Here is a 15850-nt window from a genome sequence, read left to right as displayed (position 1 = left end):
GGTGAGTCCCTGAACACAGGATAATGTGAGTAGCCTAAGAGCCTTGAAAGGTTTCTTCATTTTTATTGTTGGGTACTTGGCTGTGGAGATGCAAGCACTGGCTCTTGGGCAAGGGTGCAGGTTCCTCTTCAGGGCTTTGGTATTCATTCCCTTCTGCTTGGCTTGGCCCTTAGGAGGCTGCTTATCCGAATTCTTTTCCAAAAGAATGCCGCCAGTGAGGGAGCTGTTCAGCCAGCCTAACAAAGCAGCATAGCACTTGGCAGTACCCACTCCGTCAGGAAGGGACATAGCTTACCAAGTTCATGTCTCTTTACTCTTACTATAGCTAGGTGGCTCTTCACGGCTGACCCATGAGCCTATGGGCAAATGACAGGCCAGGGTTAGCAGACACTCACAAGGACCTGAAATGACATGGTGGGGCAGGGGAAAGTTGACTTTAATTAAGCGTTTTTCACTTGTCGCTGTCTTGAATGTATAAAGACTTCAGGTGAGGCACCTTGGTGATCAGCTACAAACGGTTCTTCCAGCCTTCACTGGAGTAACAAGATGAAGACAAATCCATTTCTTTGACCGGATTCTGGCTTTGGCTTTGTGGCTTTCCCACAGCGACTGGAATGCTTCTGCTTGAGGGCCCTGGTCTGTTTCCTCAGCTGCCTTCCTGAAGCCCTTTAATACTCAAAGTCCCAGCTCCCCACTGAGGCATTTTAATGCTTGTCCTTTGACCTCCCCAGCCCCTGTAGCCTCTCTTTACTGCTTTGACATTCAGATCCTCAGCTGTCTCAGTGGTGAGTAGTCTTTCTGGGACTCTGGGCACTTATGTTGTCCAATTGAAAATATCTCTTTGGTCTTTAAATATTGAATACTAACATTGAACTCACTGAAGTAATCTTAGCTTTTAAAATCAGACTGTGGTGTAAGGGTTTGGGGTATTTTCTTTGAGTTTCCCAGCCCCACTTAGAAAGCAGCTCTCGGCTGTGTGAATTTTTCAACTCTGAGCAGCCCAGGGGAATGTAAACAAAAAGAGTGGATGAAGGTCAAACCTTCTTGTCAGTTTCTGAGACAACTGGAAGCCTGCTGTTAACTACATGGACCAGGATTAGGTTCTAATCACTCTGTTACCTGACCAAGTTCTGCTTAAAGGATGGCACAGGTCCTGACATGACAGAACTCCTTTATCATGTAACTACAATTCTTTGTTGCTCAACATAGGTGATGGAAAAATACACTAATTTCTAATAAAATTGTGTTACACTTCAGTGGTACAGAGCTGTGCTTACAGTGAGTATAGCTTGGTCAGCTCGCTGCTGTGGACATCATAATTGTATTTCTGTTCACCACCTGACCTTATTATGTTCTCACTGGGTCCTATGCCCCATTGCACTCAGTTGCCCTGCAACCCAGGCTCCCCCTGGTGGAGGATTAAGGACACCACTAATAAGGGTTGGAACTGAAATTTAATATTAATTCAAGAAAACAACCTCTGTAACAATCACTACAGTAGTGGAGGAGCAGGAATCCTAAGAATCAGGGCAAAAATGCAGCACATTTTATCTCTGGCTCTTGGAGATCTGTGAGAAGCTCAGAAAGTAGACTGGCTTCATCACTGTCCATACCTAACGCTCCTTGGCTGAGTTTCTGCAGTTGTGATCTGGAGGCTTGACAGACCTGTGCTGGCAAGCCCATTGCTCCAGAAAACCTGACAGGCTTGCCTCACTTCTCCCCCAGGCCCACGGAGGCCAGAAATGCCAATAGTTGGCCAGCACAAAGAGCCGAGCCACTTTTTTGATCCTGACGCTGGCCTCCCGCTCTGCACTTGGCAGAGGGTAAAGGGAACAAGAGTCCAGTCCAGCCCCCACCTCACTGGCTGAGTGACCTGGGAGACATCGGCCAACCCCCAGACTCAGGAAAGAGACAGATACTCTAGCTGAAGGGGCAGCTTCCTGGAAGGGCAGTAAGGACAGCAACCAAGGGCCCCTGCCGGGTCAAAAAGGGAGCCTGAGACCCGGGGGGCAGAAATGGCAAGGGGGGCCAAGCGTGCACTGGTTTATTGACCAAACCTCACATTCTAAACAACTTGTGTGACAGGCTAGGAAACTCCTCCAGACCTATGGCAGCTGAACACAGAGTTCCTGATGGAAAGGTTTACTGGAACACAGCATAGGCAGGGCTTACGGGGAAGGCCACCCTTGGAGGAGTCCTACATGGGTCTTCTGGAGAAAACAGTTATACTCCACCCGCCAAAATAAGAACCCCACAATCAAAAGGTGCAAACAATTAAGAGACCCACTGTGGCCCATGACAGAGTTCTGCAGCAATTGTGGGATGTGAGCTGTTCTTTGGGGTCCGAGCCTGGGTGCTTAGGGCCTCAGCTGGCCTACCAGTGAAGGCCTGAAGGTGGTGTCTTCTCATCTTTATTGCTTTCAAGGGAGAAGGGAGGGATCCGGACATCGAAGTGGGAACCATCAGGCCTCTCGAAGCGGAATGTGCCCCTGTGAGAGAAACTGGTTTAGAGGGAGTGAGGGTTGAAGCCTGTAGAGCCCTATGTCCTCAGCGCCAGAACTGAGGCAGGATAAGACAGGCCTGGGCTCTCTTCTGCCTGGCTCATGCCAGGACAACATTGATCAGAGACCCAAGAGCCTATCCTGGCCCTACGTGAGAAGAAGAAATGAAGCTCTCCTGAATCTGGCCCTTAGATACACCCTGCATAAGCTACCCAACTATACTTTCAGGTTAAGGAGTGAAACACCAGGGAAAAAAACCCAGCTACGTGGGCAACTCAGTGCAGCATCAAAGTCACCAGACCTCTTTGACCTAAGTCCTCGTTCTACAAAATCACAGGGAACTGGAAAACAGTCATAAATCAGACAAGACCCACACAGCAATGAACAGCAGATAAGGCTCCACCTCAGGACTTCACTTGGTCCAGAGTTAACTGCAAGCTACAAGCTCTCACTTTTTCTGACCCGCAGTGTCCGTGGACTTGAGCTGCCCCTGCCCCAGCATATGCTTACTCACCACATGTGCCCACTGGAAGCTTGCAGGGAGACGTGGCTGCTGTACTGGAATGCGGGCTGCTCCTTGGATAACACTGGTTCCTGTGAGGGTTCAGGCAAATAGGTCAGGCCAGACAAGCTCCCTGTACCCCGGGGCCACATGCTGACTGCCAGTCCGGGCTGGATGCCCCCTCATGCCTCCCACCATAACGGCCGACCAGCACCTTCCACAGCACAGCCATTGCCCTGGGCCTTTTATTCTGACCCTGGGAAAGATAATCTCAGGCTGAATGGCTGAGGTTACAGGCAAAGATGCTAAGCCCAGGATCTACTCTGTAAATACCCTGTCCAGCACCCATTCACCAAGCACCTAAGTGCCAGGAGCCACACTGTGCTCAGCAAACTTCTGCTAACTTAAGTCTGCTGGTAATCATAAGGTAACAGGTGTGATCCTAAGAAACGGAGATTTGGGTTAACTTGCCCAAAGTTATGCAGTAAATAAACAACACAGTGGGCATCTGAAAACAGACTAACCCCACAGCCCTGTTCTTTCCACCCCACGCTGCTTCCCCAGCTCCCTGCTAACATGGATGAATGCCTGTTGAATGTGGTCCTCTCATGACTTTATTTCTCTGGAGACTGGGTAGGGTAACGCAGGAATTGCAAAATCAGATCTCTTCAAGGACCAGCAGAGGATGAACACGTGTAAAGAGGCAGAGGAAGGACGACCAGGAGCGGTGGCGGGTCCATGCCCCACCCAAGGGCATCCCAGTAGATTTTTTAATAGGCTGGCAACCACAAGCTTTGATGGCAGACTCACTTGGATTCAAACCCAGGCCCTGCCTCTACTAGCTACAGGACCATGGGCTAGTTAAACAACAGTCTCAGTCTCAGTCTCTTCATCTGTGAAATGCGTTATAAGAAAACCGATCTCACGGGTGAGGTTTCTCACCCCAAACAGCCCTAAGCTTTCACACACTAAGCCTCTGTCCCTAACCACAGAGGAGGAGGAAACCATGCACTAAGCTCCTAGGCCTGCTGGGCAGGACTAGAAACTGAGCATTATTGGCCCAAAGATGCTCACCCTGCCCACCACCCCTCGGCCCCGCACTGTCTCCAAGGTGCCGGATAGACTGAATATCCTCCAGTGTCGCTCCCGGAGCTGTACTACGTCATTGTCGAGGTTCTCCAAGCGGATGCAGTAACGCCACTGCAGGGGTAGGGGAGAGAGTTCACATCTGAGAAGGAATAGACCCTGGGCCAGCTCCCTTGGAATTCTAGGAGAGCACAGGGCAACAAAGACCAACACCGGCACTGCACCGTCTCACCTCCCGCCCCCAGAGGTAAACCTGCCCACCTCCCAACCTGTGCCCACAGGTACACCTCCTGAGCTCCCCTCCTCCCAAGGGAGACACTCACCCAGTAGACGTGGGAATTCTGGGCTTCCTGGGGGAAAAAACACAAAGAATTTCAGGCCCAGAGGGCAGGAACAAGTCTATTCCAATCAACATCTCTCCAAGGGAGTGGATGTATTCCAGGTACTTGCAAAGACAGAACAAAGCCACAGGTATCTGTGGGTTGATGATGTCTCCACTATGGCCAACAAGCCCAGAGGGAGGCAGCCTCCCTTGGGTCCATCCCTGGCGCCCTTCCTCTTCATTCCTATCAAGATCACGAACAGAGCTGGATGCCAACAAAAACCAGCCCTGGGGCTCTTCCCTTTCTCACCACCCTCCCTGTCTTCCCCCACATCACTGCTGGTCCAGGCTGCTGTCCTCCTCCTCGGCCTTTCCATATCCCAACCTTATTTCAATACTTGGAATGCTGTATGTTGGCCTCCCGCCACTACCATGAGCTCCTGAAAGGCAGGGGACAGGGTTTCATTTATATTTGTATCCCCAGGACCTAGCTTACGGCCAAGCAAGAAATAGCTCAATAAATGCATAAAAAGTGGGAAGATAAGCCTACACTGATTTAAACAAGTATGTGTATATTCTTCATAGACATGGCTCCCTTTGAGCCGGAAGAGAAGGAAGAGTCAGCCAGGAGGCCTCCTTCCTGGGATCTGAGAGTTTCCTTGCTCTAGGTCTTGGTGTCAGCTGTTGCCAAGAGGCTGCTCAATCCCAATCAATACATGCAGCACTTGAAAGCAGAACCACAGGCACGTGGTTTAAATTTGGAACCCACACCCCCAGTCACTGGGGACACCACACAGAACCTGGGGGCCTAGCCCTGAGGGGAGGTCCCAGGCTGGGCACATACCCTCATGCCCATGTAGAAGGGGATGACGGTGACACGGATGTTCTCAGTTGTTTCCCGGTGGACATCGGAGAGCTCCAGCCAGGGGTGATTCTTCTCTTGCCAGGCCCGTAGCGTCTCCCGAGCCGCAAAAGGGGGTGCTGGGGCAAGAGATCGACTGGTTAGTCCAGGCCAGCGTCCAGGGCGTTACACCCTGCCCAACTGCTCCTCCTAGAAAACCCTTCCCAGTGGTGGCCCAGGTAAACAAGACACCCAAACGTGAGCAAGAGCACAGGCTGGAAGAACACACAAAACTGCCTACCAAGAATAAGCCCTGAGGAGGTATGTGACGTCAGAGGAAGAGAAATGGACTGGGAGTTAGGAGCCCTGGTTTTCAGACCTCACTCTGCCACTACCTAGCAACCTTGAGTCCTTTCTCATCATCCCTGAGTCTGTTTCCATATCTGTAAGGAGGAGATAATAGCCATCTACCTGATAGGTCTAATGGGAGATTAAATAAGATTGTAGAAATAGAGCTTTGAAATTGCTGCTGGGATATTCTCTTTGAAGAAAGGGCCCTCCCACTCCACCTTCCCTCTATGACAGAAGTTACCTTTTGTCTGGTCATATAGAAGAAATCTTTCAAAGAGCTCGTGCTGGATGGGAACCTGATCAGTGGAGGTGTAGGGGAGGATATCTTCATGGCTGACATAATCCAGGCCTGGGAGAGAGACAGAGACAAAGAGACAGTGAAACTCACATAGGAGGCGGGGAGGAATGGGGCTGAAAAGAAACACAATTCCTGGCCTTATGGCAGGGTGGGACGACCCTGGCACCACTGCTCTCAGCGTCTATACTCCCTCCCAGCAGATTAAAGGACAGCAGAAAGGCCTCAGAATCCTCTCCCTGAGACACACCAGACCCCCCTCATTGACAGGCACCACTCAGATGCTCCTTACTCACCTGGGATGGCATAGAGGGCCCGGCTGTCATCATGGTTAGCCAAGAAAGTCACAGCTTCTGTCTGAGATCTCTGAGACTAAGGCAAGAAGCGAGTCAGGGATCTTCTCGGTCACTATCCAGTCCTGAGGACTTAGGGCCCAGTGCTGATCTGGGCCTGTTTGACCCCTCTCCTTCTTAGTCCCCATCACAGTTCGGGGCTTTCCCATGGAAAGGAACCCCAGGCGCAACCATCTTGCTTACTTACTATATGTGGACAGTCTCGGGCATCAATCAGCACCTGATAGTAAGTGTGAGTTTTGCCTTTCACCTCCTTCGAGCCGTGGCCGGCAGGGTTCTCTGCTCTATGGGGCAGGAGAAGCCCAAGATCAACCCCAGAGAAACGGAAGCAGTGCCTGCCCCAGCTCCCTACCACCCCCTCACCTCAACAGACCAGTGCCCAAGCTGAAGGAGCTTAGCACCAGCTGGGTAGCTGTGCAGCACACCCTGGCCCAGCATTCCTCAGTCAGGGGCAAGCAACAGAGTGTGGTGTAGAGTCATTATTTGTCTCACTCTCTGGATGCCTCTTAGAAAAAAAAGGGCCAAGCTGAGAAAATCAAACTGCTGCCTTAGTCCCTGGAGCCCAGTGCACCCCACTCTTCTCACATCCCAGGGGCTGTCTGTGATCATTTAATGGAGCTGGGCCTTTTCTTTTTTAATGTACTCTAGTGATGATAAGAGATTAAGGGAAAGATTCTAACTGAACATCAAGAAATCAAGAAGCCTAGTCCCCCAGATGCCCTCTGGGGTACTTATAATGCAAATTGAGAATGCCTTGGGAGAGCATCTTGGGGAGACCTAAAGGGACCTCCTAGCTTAAGACTTTTGTCTCCATGGGTATTAGTGCCAAGGGAGTGTTCTGGGACCGCTCCTAAGGCCCAGAAGGATGCTGCCTTCAGTGCTGGGACCCCAATTATGTATGTCTGCCATGAGTCAGGCCTCCTCCTGAGGATACTATGAGGCACAATGATAGGGAAACTTACTTTTCTGGAGCTACAGAAGCCACATCCCGGTCATACAGTCTGGCCTGCCAGGGAAACAGGACAACACCTCGGTAGCCAAAAACACTGTGAAGGAAAAGCTGGGAGAAAAGAGAGGCCTCAGTCAGTGTGCAGTCCAGCAGGTCCATCCAGGTGGGGCCCCAACCCCTAAGTGGCACAAGTGGTGGCAACTCCAGCACAAGGTCTTGCTACTCTTTCCCTTGAACTCTGTGATCCACCCAGACCAACTCTGGAACATGCTTACTGCCTCTTTACCTGGCTGACTTCTACTCATCCTTTTTTTTTTAAATTTATTTATTTTTGGCTGCATTGGGTCTTTGTGCTCGGGCTTTGGGAGCTACTCTTCATTGCAGTGCGTGGGCTTCTCATTGCGGTGGCTTCTCTTGTTGCGGAGCACAGGCTCTACAGCACAGGCTCAGTAGTTGTGGCACACAGGCTCAGTAGTTGTGGCTCACGGGCTCTAGAGCGCAGGATCAGTAGTTGTGGCACATGGGCTTAGTTGCTCTGCGGCATGTGGGATCTTCCCGAACGAGGGCTCAAACCCGTGTCCCCTGCATTGGCAGGCAGATTCTTAACCACTGCACCACCAGGGAAGCCCCTACTCATCCTTTAGGCCATAGCTGAGGTCTCTAGGAAGCCTTCCCTCACCTCCTCTCCAGTTAGCACACTGTACAGCCGTTGACCATTTGCATATTGTAATTCCTTTCTAGACTGTCAACTCCATGAAGGCATTGCTTTCTGATTTAACACCAATGCATAAAGCTTAGTCCATTGTAGGCATACGGGAAAAAAAAGTTGAATAAACAAAAAGTCCTCCTTACCTACAAGGGGCCTAAATCTATCTCAGTGGATTTGGCACAAAGCTGACACAGAAAAAGAGCCTCACACCCAGAGCTTACTTCACTGCAATCAGTTCAACAACTATGACAAAGCATCAGAAAGCAGGTTTGCTTTTCTGAAAGCTCCCTCCACTGGCTTCCTACCAGCCACTATGTTAGACGACTCTTCAGCAACAGGACTCTCTCCTCAATACAGTCCAAACCATCTCTGTCCACACTAACTTGGAAACAGAACCCAATGACACATGAAATGTACTCAAATCCAGGAAAACAGAAAACCCGTCTTAAAAAAAAAAAAAAAAACTTGATTCTGGTCTGGCACCAAACACCAAGGCAGAAAACCATAACTTTCAGGCCTGTGACCAACTCTGACCCTTTCAGAAGCAGAGTACACAGTGAAAGTGAAAGATGACGCAGCCCAGCACTCACCTGCCCAGTCTCATATTTTCCGTTCTGTTTTGGCACCTCAAACACACCAACTGTCTCCAAAACTTTACCCTCTGGTCGGTTTCTGATTAGGAAGGAAAAGAACAAGCAACTGAACAGCTAAGAAGTGAAGGGTACTAATCCATCAGTAAAAGCTACTAGGATACTGAGGGGCCAGGGCAATGACAGCAGAGAAGGGTAGCAGCAGTGGGGCCAGCTGAAGCAGGTAAGGGTCCTGCTAAGCCACCACTCCACAGAGATTCTGCCTTTCCTCCTTTGAGGTCCAGCCACAGATGCCTCCATAAGATCTGACTGCTCCCAGATCACTTTCTTCTCTCTTGACTCTCAGCATTCCTCATATCATGCCCTCAGACCCTGCTTAATTGTATCCCTTGCCTCCATTCCTTCCCTGACCCACCCTCCTGAACTCCCACAGCATTTTAACTGCCCTTTCCACCTTGCATTTCAGTTATTTGTGTCCCTGTCTTATCTCCATTAGAGACTGCAAGTTCTTTGGGAGCAACGCCTGTGTCTGATTAGCCTGTGCTCCCTCAAAATCTAGTGTATAAACGGTGCTCAAAAAATACTTATTTTGTGTTATAATTCCATGTCCATCTCCCCCTCTAAACTGCAGTCCTCACCCCTGCACTACACCTAGTATTATTCTCTCAATCTAGTTTTTGTTCAGATTTAATCAGTTTTTACAGGAGCCTTAAATTGGAAATAGCTATCATCTCTCTCCAGTGTCCGTGTCTAATCTCACCCACTAAAAGGTCAGCTCTTACAGTGGTCTCTCCGGACAGGGCTGCTCTTTCTAGGGGTCCTTCAAAGCACTGTTTTCTTACTATTTTGGAGATGTGAACTTTATGTTTCCTGCCACTTGATTCACCTGCCCCAATTTGATCTGCCTGGCCCATCCCTAGAGACACTGCTCACACCATCCCCATGGCCTCAAACCCCATTCCCCAAGTCACATAAAGAGAAAGTGTGTCCCCAAGGTCACATTGAAACCTGGGACCCACGCAGGGCGCAGATTCGGATCCTGTTTCCCACTTCTAGCATCTTTCTGTGGGAGGCCTTGGCCCAGTCACGGGCTGGGGGAAAGCCCTAGGACTTAATTAAAGGGCTGCCCACTAACAGCGGCGCTCGGATTCCCACATTCTGGGAAGTAAGATTCGCTCCGGGAGGGTTACTAGTTCCCCCTCAGAGCCAGCCCTGCACAACCCAGGGCTCTGGGCCGCGCTCCCTTGTCCGCTCCTGGCACGCGTCGCGGGCAGCGCAGTCGGCTCCCGGCCAGAACCCTCTCCCGGGTCGAACTCCAATCACCCCCAGCCGGCCGGGTTCCCTGGCCTCCCCTCTGGCCCGGGACACGCTCCCTGGGCTCCGGGCTCGGCCCCCGTGCTTCGTCCCTCACCGGGACGAGAGGTGCCTCCGCGTCGTCGTGGTCGCCACTGGTGCGAAGGTCCCAGCTCCACCCGCCGCAGAGAGCGGCCTCGGCCCTCGGGCCCCGGTCAGCGACCGGGACCACCAGCGACTGCCCACGGTCAGGGCCCGCCGGGCCACACAGCCCGCCATGTCCCGCCCGAGTACCCGCTGCGCTGCTGACACAGGGTTCGACCCGCCGCCGGGCGGCGTTCCGCCCCCGCCCCACACTGCCCCGCGCCGCTTCCACGCCCCCTTGGCCCTCTGCCCCGCCCCGCGAGCTTCGCGCTCCTTCCGGCACAGGCGGCCGGAAGTCCCAGCCCGGGGTCACCTGACCTTAAAGTCGGCTAGTCATGGCGTCTGCCTTGTTAGTCGGCGAGCGACTTGTACGCGCTTTGAGCCCCGGTGGAGAGCTGGAGCCAGAGCAGCTGCCCGGGAAGCTGCGGGAAGAACTTGAGGCCGTGCTAGGGAAGAAGCACAAGGGCGGCGATCGTCCGGCTGGCCCCGCTCGCCTGGTTTCTTTCCGCCTGATCCGGGACCTGCATCAGTACCTGAGAGAAAGGGGTGAGCCCCAGTCTCCAGTCCAGAGTCGCCTCCTTTTTTCCAGAGTTTAGTCTCTCCTGAGGTCTTTTTTCCTACCTCTATCATTTTTATGAGGGATGTATCTGTTGCGGATCCAAACTCGCGGCTTGCGTTACTCCCAGCAAAGCCAATCTACTGAGGCACGGTTGTGGTGAAGGAAAGTACAGTGTTCAATGCAGGGTGCCAAGCAAGGGAGTGGGAGACAAGCTTCAGATCCATTTCAGCTTGGTCTTTGAGTTAAGGGGTTTTCGTTTAAGGGAGAAGAACAAAGAGACTGGGAATAATCACTGTCATGTGACATTTCCTAATTGTCGTTTTGCGAGTCAGGATGTCTCTGATTAAGGATTCTCAGGCCAGGTGGTCCATGGCTCCGGCGTCTGTTAGCTTACCTTGCCCTGGAGAAACAACCTGAGTTTGCAGGTTTATGATGATATCTATAACAGCACTTTTAGTACATTAAAGATGTCATCAGCAATAGCAGTTTTAGTCATCTGACTCTGGTTCATTAGTATTGTTAGCAAAGGATTGAGGTTAGAGGGGACAAGAAAGGGAATAAAGTTTTGGATAGAGAGATTAATTATAAACTCATTAAGGGAACTCAGTTTTAGGGGGACTGGGTTTCAAATCCATCACTCTCCTTCACCCATGGAATGATCATCTGGCCAGCCCAAGAGTCACCTCATAAACCCTGGGGAGCCCACTCCCTTCATAATTTCCATGGGAATTCTTCGTGGATGACAAAATTTACTTGTGCAGTTTCTGTTCTCTTGAGTCTCCTCTTAACTTCCAGGCCCACTTAGGCCCACCTGACCCTTGAGGAAGTCCAAGTTCTAACCCAATACCACTGCACAGGTTCAGTTTCTTTCTTTTAAGCCACACTAAAAAACAACTTAGCATAGTGAGCTTGCCCTGTTTGGGAATCTGGATTTCTTAGCAAAAGTGCCAAATCTGATGGGTTTTTTTGTTTGTTTGTTTTGTTTTGGCTGCGCCGCTCAGCCTGTGGGATCTTAGCTCCCCAACCAGAGATTGAACCCGGGCCCTCAGCAGTGAAAGTGCGGAGTCCTAACCACTGGACCACCAGGGAATTCCCTAATGGGATTTTTTTGTTTTTGTTTTTAGATATAGGATGATGGAAAAGTGTGTTGAAAGATCTGAACGGGGAGTAGCATCTAAGTTCTAGACCTAACTCTGCTATTAACTCTTCTTGGAGAAGTCATTTTTCTTCCTTGGGCCTCAGTTCCCTGAACATGTAAAGGGGGGCAGTAGGACTAACTGACATGTGAGGTCTTTTGCCGGAATTAACAGCCTACCCAGAAGTGTGAAGGGTAATTCTTCAATTATTGGAACTAAAAAGGACCATAGAGATCATCTAGTACAGTGTCCTGTGAGTATTTGCCACCACTACGCCTTAAACCTATTTAGGGCAAGTTCTGTTGTGGCCACAGAAATTACCTAACTTAAAGGCAAATATAAATGGCTTACATGTTATTGGCTGTGACGTTGGTAGGGTAATTGAGAGCCAACAATTAAAGTCAGTATGTAGCACTAGGAGATACTTACATGGGATTGTCCTAGTTTCTTCCCAGTTGAAAATGATCCTGGAGATGAATTGGTATAGGCATGGCCATGTTTTATTTTGGTAGAAAGAACTGAAGAGCTAGACCCTTCTCTGATGTTAATCCTTCAACCTCAGCTCTATGCATCATTATGTTTGTGGAAATCTTTTTTTCCTAGGTTCCACACTATACCTTCATGAGCTCCTAGAAGGCAGTGAAATCTATCTCCCAGAGGTTGTGAAGCCTCCTCGGGTATGTAAGGGATATATTTGTGAGAGTGGGTGTTGGTTGAGTTGGGTTTACTCATGATACATCCAAATTTATGAATCAACATTTGGGCTCAAAAATTTGTCTTTTAAATCCTTGAATGCTGGGGTTGGGGAACCAGATATTGTCCTCCTAGTCTGACAGCTTGGAGAACTGAAATTTAAAAAAAAAAAAAATAGTTTCCAAAGCACTAGAGGCAGAACTGGTACGTGGGTCTTCTTAGTACTTTGTCGCCTGAAACTAGTGATTGTGACATGCTTTCTAGCAAGCTGGGAGTATCATTCTTCTCATTTGATTTTTCTGCCTCAGAACCCAGAGCTAGTTGCCCGTCTGGAGAAGATTAAGATACATCTGGCCAATGAGGAATATAAGCGGATCACCCGCAATGTCACCTGTCAGGTAAGGGCCCGCTCTTCAATACATGGACTGTGTAGCCCCTGAAAGCAGAGCCCTGCTCTGGGAAGAGGTACAAATGAAAGAAGCAACATGGAAACTTGGCTTGTATACTATTAAGGGACCGTAGAAGCTCTGTGCTGCGTACAAGCCAAATACAATTCCCAACTCATTTACTGAGTCTCTGGGCTCAGATGGTGACTGAGTCTTAAAGGTTATAGAGGGTGGGGATGAGCCTGGAGCCATTCTTCTGACGTGGCTCCGTCCTATTCTCTGTATGCTCCTGCCCCGGAGCAGGAGAGGGGTACATGGGTACTGGGAACCTATGTCTCTTCTCTGAAATGCTTGACCTGTGGTCCAGAGAAGAATCCAACTGGTCCCAGACAAAATCCATGGAGAAGGCAGAACTAATGTGTTGGGTAATAAAGAGGGCTGAGCCCAGACTGACAAATGAATACTTGCTGGGCTGCCTCTGAGCTGCTTCCATTCTGAAATCCTTTGCTTTTTCTTTTTCCCAGGATTCAAGGCACGGTGGAACCCTCAGTGACCTGGGAAAGCAAGGTGAGGTACTAGGAAATCAGGTTGCTAAAGCCTGTCCTGGGACTGGTCAGTCATGGCCCTGCTTCCCACTCCAGTGCTCTGGGTTTAAGCCTGAGCTATTCAGGCTTGCTGTTGGAGGGAAACCCAGCTGAGGGGGGAGGCAGCCATGAGATAAAAGGGCCTCTTGGAGGATGCTGACCTAACGGTTTCTTCCTTGGGCTCCTCCCCAAAGTGAGGTCAGTGAAGGCTCTGGTCATCACCATCTTTAACTTCATTGTCACGGTGGCAGCTGCCTTCGTCTGCACTTACCTTGGAAGCCAGTATATCTTCACAGAAATGACCTCGGTGAGTAGGTACTGGTCAGGGCAGGGTGCCCCAGGTGGGAGTGTTAGTGGGAAAGGGAGGACATATGTGAAAATGCCTTGAACAGGTTAGTTTATGTGATAAACAAGGGGGACATTAGATCCAGCCAACAGTCATAGAGGTAGGTAATAACCTCAAGAGAATCCAGATTCTCTTTTCTTTCCTTCCCCCCAACTTATGGGCTGGGTTGAGGTCCTCTCCATCCTTATTAGGTGCTAGAGGCTGCAGAGCTGGAAGCTGGCCTGCATCCCCTAAGCCTGGTTCTCTCACTTCCCAGCAGGTACTGGCAGCATTGATCGTGGCCTCTGTGGTGGGTCTGGCTGAGCTCTACATCATGGTGAGGGTGATGGAAGGTGAGCTGGGAGAGCTGTAACCGTGCTTCATCATCAAAGTCTGGAGACTCCAGGCTCCCAGCTGCCAATCACTGATTCTCAGTCAACCCATCAGGCTCTCTGTACTCAGCTCCGGTTAGTCAGAGGGCCGAGCCAAGACCACCTGCTGTTCCTGCAGGGAGCCCCATCCTCTGTCAATTTACAGAGTGGGCAGTAGAGGAGACTCAGACAACGACTGGAAAGAACTGGTCTATCTGTACATTCTCCTGAACCCGGTGCCCATCTGCCTTCTACAGTCCATTCTGGGCATTGCTGGGGCTGGGTTTTTTTCTTCCATTGGAAGTAAAGAGAATCCAGGCCTTTCCAGAAGTAGACCATACTGCCTTGAACTTGCCCAGGTGCAGAAACCAGTGGTCATCCTTGCTCCACACATCTTGATGCAGACCTGTAATTTAGATCAGAAGACTCCAAGAAAGCAGAAGGGATTCCCTTTCTTCAGTTTGTGCTGGAAGAGGAACCAATTAGAGGACATCAAATAAGAGAAAGCCGGGTGGTACAGGACGGTGGACTCAGAAGCAAGGCAGCTACGTTTTTGGAATCTTAGTTTCTGTTTTCATCTTCTTCCTTCTGCTTGCCTTGCTCAGATTTTCTATATGCTTCTGCCCGTCTCCACCACTCACCAGCCCTCCTTAAACCTCCCACCTTCCTATCACCCTTTGCTCTGCTTCCAAAAATGAAAACAGTTCAGATGGCAAAACAGTATGTTTGCTTTTAATTGCAAAACCCCTTGTGCTTGTTTGTATTTGTGGGGAGAGTATGCCTACTGTGAATTGTCTCAACTAATAAAGGGAGATATTATTGGTAGACAGGGGACTATTTTCAGATTTAACTACATGTATAATTATATAAATATGAGTATACACTTTATAATATATATGATATGTGTACATATTGTTATACATTAGCCTAATGTAGGTTATTTTATGTGGATTCTTAAACATGTTTGGATAGGTGCAAAACAATAGTATGTAAAAGTTCACAGTTGACTAATTGTTTTACATGATTGCTTTTTGTCTTCACAACAATCCTGGAGGTTGGAAAAGGAAGTGGTTTTAGGCCCCTTTTCCAGAAGGCAAAACTGAGGCTGAGAGAGGTCAAATGATCTACTTCGGTTCTTCCTCTGTTAAATGGAGCCAAAGACTCCTAGGTTGTCCTGAAGTCTCTATGTAATGTTAAACTTCTAAGAACTTAGATTAGTGGTGTATTGATAGAATCTGTATAAGACGTTTAGAAATTATAGCAGCATTATTATTTATCCAATAAATATTTATTGTATCCAGTGTATTCTTATTTCAAATCTCACAACAACACAAAAGCCCGAAGATTTCCATAGTTGTGAGAATTGGTCAGGGTCTGCTCCTAATGGTGGATTCTGTCTTTCCGTTTGTTCAGTGTATGAGCTCCCATGGTCTTCTTTTTTCCCAGGACACTATTCTGTTCTTAGAAATTATACACTCATTGGCTCAGTAGATGTTTCCTCTACAATATTGCCAATTTCTTGAATTATAGCAAGTCAGCCTCTCAGGGCAATATTCTGCATGAGAGAGAGGGAGGGCTTAGGCCCTTCTGTTACGCCTCGGATAACTTTATTGAGAAATCTTAGGATTTCTGTTGTTGATTGGAAGAAATGTCAACTGTGAGAAAAAATGCAGGTGGCGTTGTACAGTGTTTCTAGCAACCCAGACTGTTTAAGATTGAGTTAAAAAGCTACACTGAGTCACTCATTGCGCCTGATAAGCAAAGCCAAGCCAGATTTTTAGAATTCTTGTAGACATCATCCCTTCTCAAGTGACTGGGTCTTGCAAATGGAAAGAACTTTAACCTTCAGACCAATATCTA

The 15850-nt window shown here is 49.3% G+C and overlaps 2 protein-coding genes across 4 annotated transcripts; one reads left to right on the top strand and one right to left on the bottom strand.

The window, feature by feature from the left end:
* Window positions 1-88: 88 nt before the first annotated feature.
* Window positions 89-10130, bottom strand: POLDIP2 (DNA polymerase delta interacting protein 2). Of its 2 annotated transcripts, XM_082680159.1 has the most exons (12): window positions 9911-10130; window positions 8500-8581; window positions 7214-7311; window positions 6439-6535; window positions 6195-6270; window positions 5845-5952; window positions 5256-5392; window positions 4413-4439; window positions 4078-4203; window positions 3016-3095; window positions 2379-2489; window positions 89-401 (listed from the first exon to the last, which is right to left on the bottom strand). In XM_082680159.1, the coding sequence occupies exons 1-12, from the start codon at window positions 10069-10071 to the stop codon at window positions 392-394; spliced, it is 1113 nt and encodes a 370-aa protein (XP_082536285.1). In that variant the 5' UTR covers window positions 10072-10130; the 3' UTR covers window positions 89-391. The 2 variants fall into 2 exon arrangements, with proteins under 2 accessions (XP_082536285.1, XP_082536286.1); XM_082680160.1 differs by lacking the exon at window positions 89-401 and having other exon boundaries at window positions 1436-2489.
* Window positions 10131-10269: 139 nt separating this feature from the next.
* On the top strand, window positions 10270-15286 carry VMA12 (vacuolar ATPase assembly factor VMA12). 2 transcript variants are annotated; one of them, XM_082679898.1, is made up of 6 exons: window positions 10270-10482; window positions 12235-12308; window positions 12633-12722; window positions 13235-13277; window positions 13489-13601; window positions 13900-15286. In XM_082679898.1, the coding sequence occupies exons 1-6, from the start codon at window positions 10272-10274 to the stop codon at window positions 13990-13992; spliced, it is 624 nt and encodes a 207-aa protein (XP_082536024.1). In that variant the 5' UTR covers window positions 10270-10271; the 3' UTR covers window positions 13993-15286. The 2 variants fall into 2 exon arrangements, with proteins under 2 accessions (XP_082536024.1, XP_082536023.1); XM_082679897.1 differs by having other exon boundaries at window positions 13897-15286.
* The last annotated feature ends 564 nt before the right edge of the window (window positions 15287-15850 follow it).

The sequence above is a fragment of the Grampus griseus genome (assembly GCF_964374135.1).
Source record: "Grampus griseus genome assembly, chromosome: 20".
Taxonomy (NCBI): Eukaryota; Metazoa; Chordata; class Mammalia; order Artiodactyla; family Delphinidae; genus Grampus; species Grampus griseus.
Note: the sequence above shows the minus strand (reverse complement) of the source record. Positions and strands in the feature narration are given on the sequence as shown.

Excerpts from the sequence above, each read along its gene's own strand:
- POLDIP2 (XM_082680159.1), bottom strand. The coding sequence starts at position 10,071 with ATGGCGGGCTGTGTGGCCCGGCGGGCCCTGACCGTGGGCAGTCGCTGG. Across the intron at positions 8,582-9,910 it reads CGGAGGCACCTCTCGTCCCG|AAACCGACCAGAGGGTAAAG; the intron begins GTGAGGGACGAA and ends CTTCCTAATCAG. Across the intron at positions 5,953-6,194 it reads GGCCCTCTATGCCATCCCAG|GCCTGGATTATGTCAGCCAT; the intron begins GTGAGTAAGGAG and ends TCTCTCTCCCAG.
- VMA12 (XM_082679897.1), top strand. The coding sequence starts at position 10,272 with ATGGCGTCTGCCTTGTTAGTCGGCGAGCGACTTGTACGCGCTTTGAGC. Across the intron at positions 12,309-12,632 it reads AGGTTGTGAAGCCTCCTCGG|AACCCAGAGCTAGTTGCCCG; the intron begins GTATGTAAGGGA and ends TTTCTGCCTCAG. Across the intron at positions 13,602-13,896 it reads TCTTCACAGAAATGACCTCG|CAGGTACTGGCAGCATTGAT; the intron begins GTGAGTAGGTAC and ends CTCACTTCCCAG.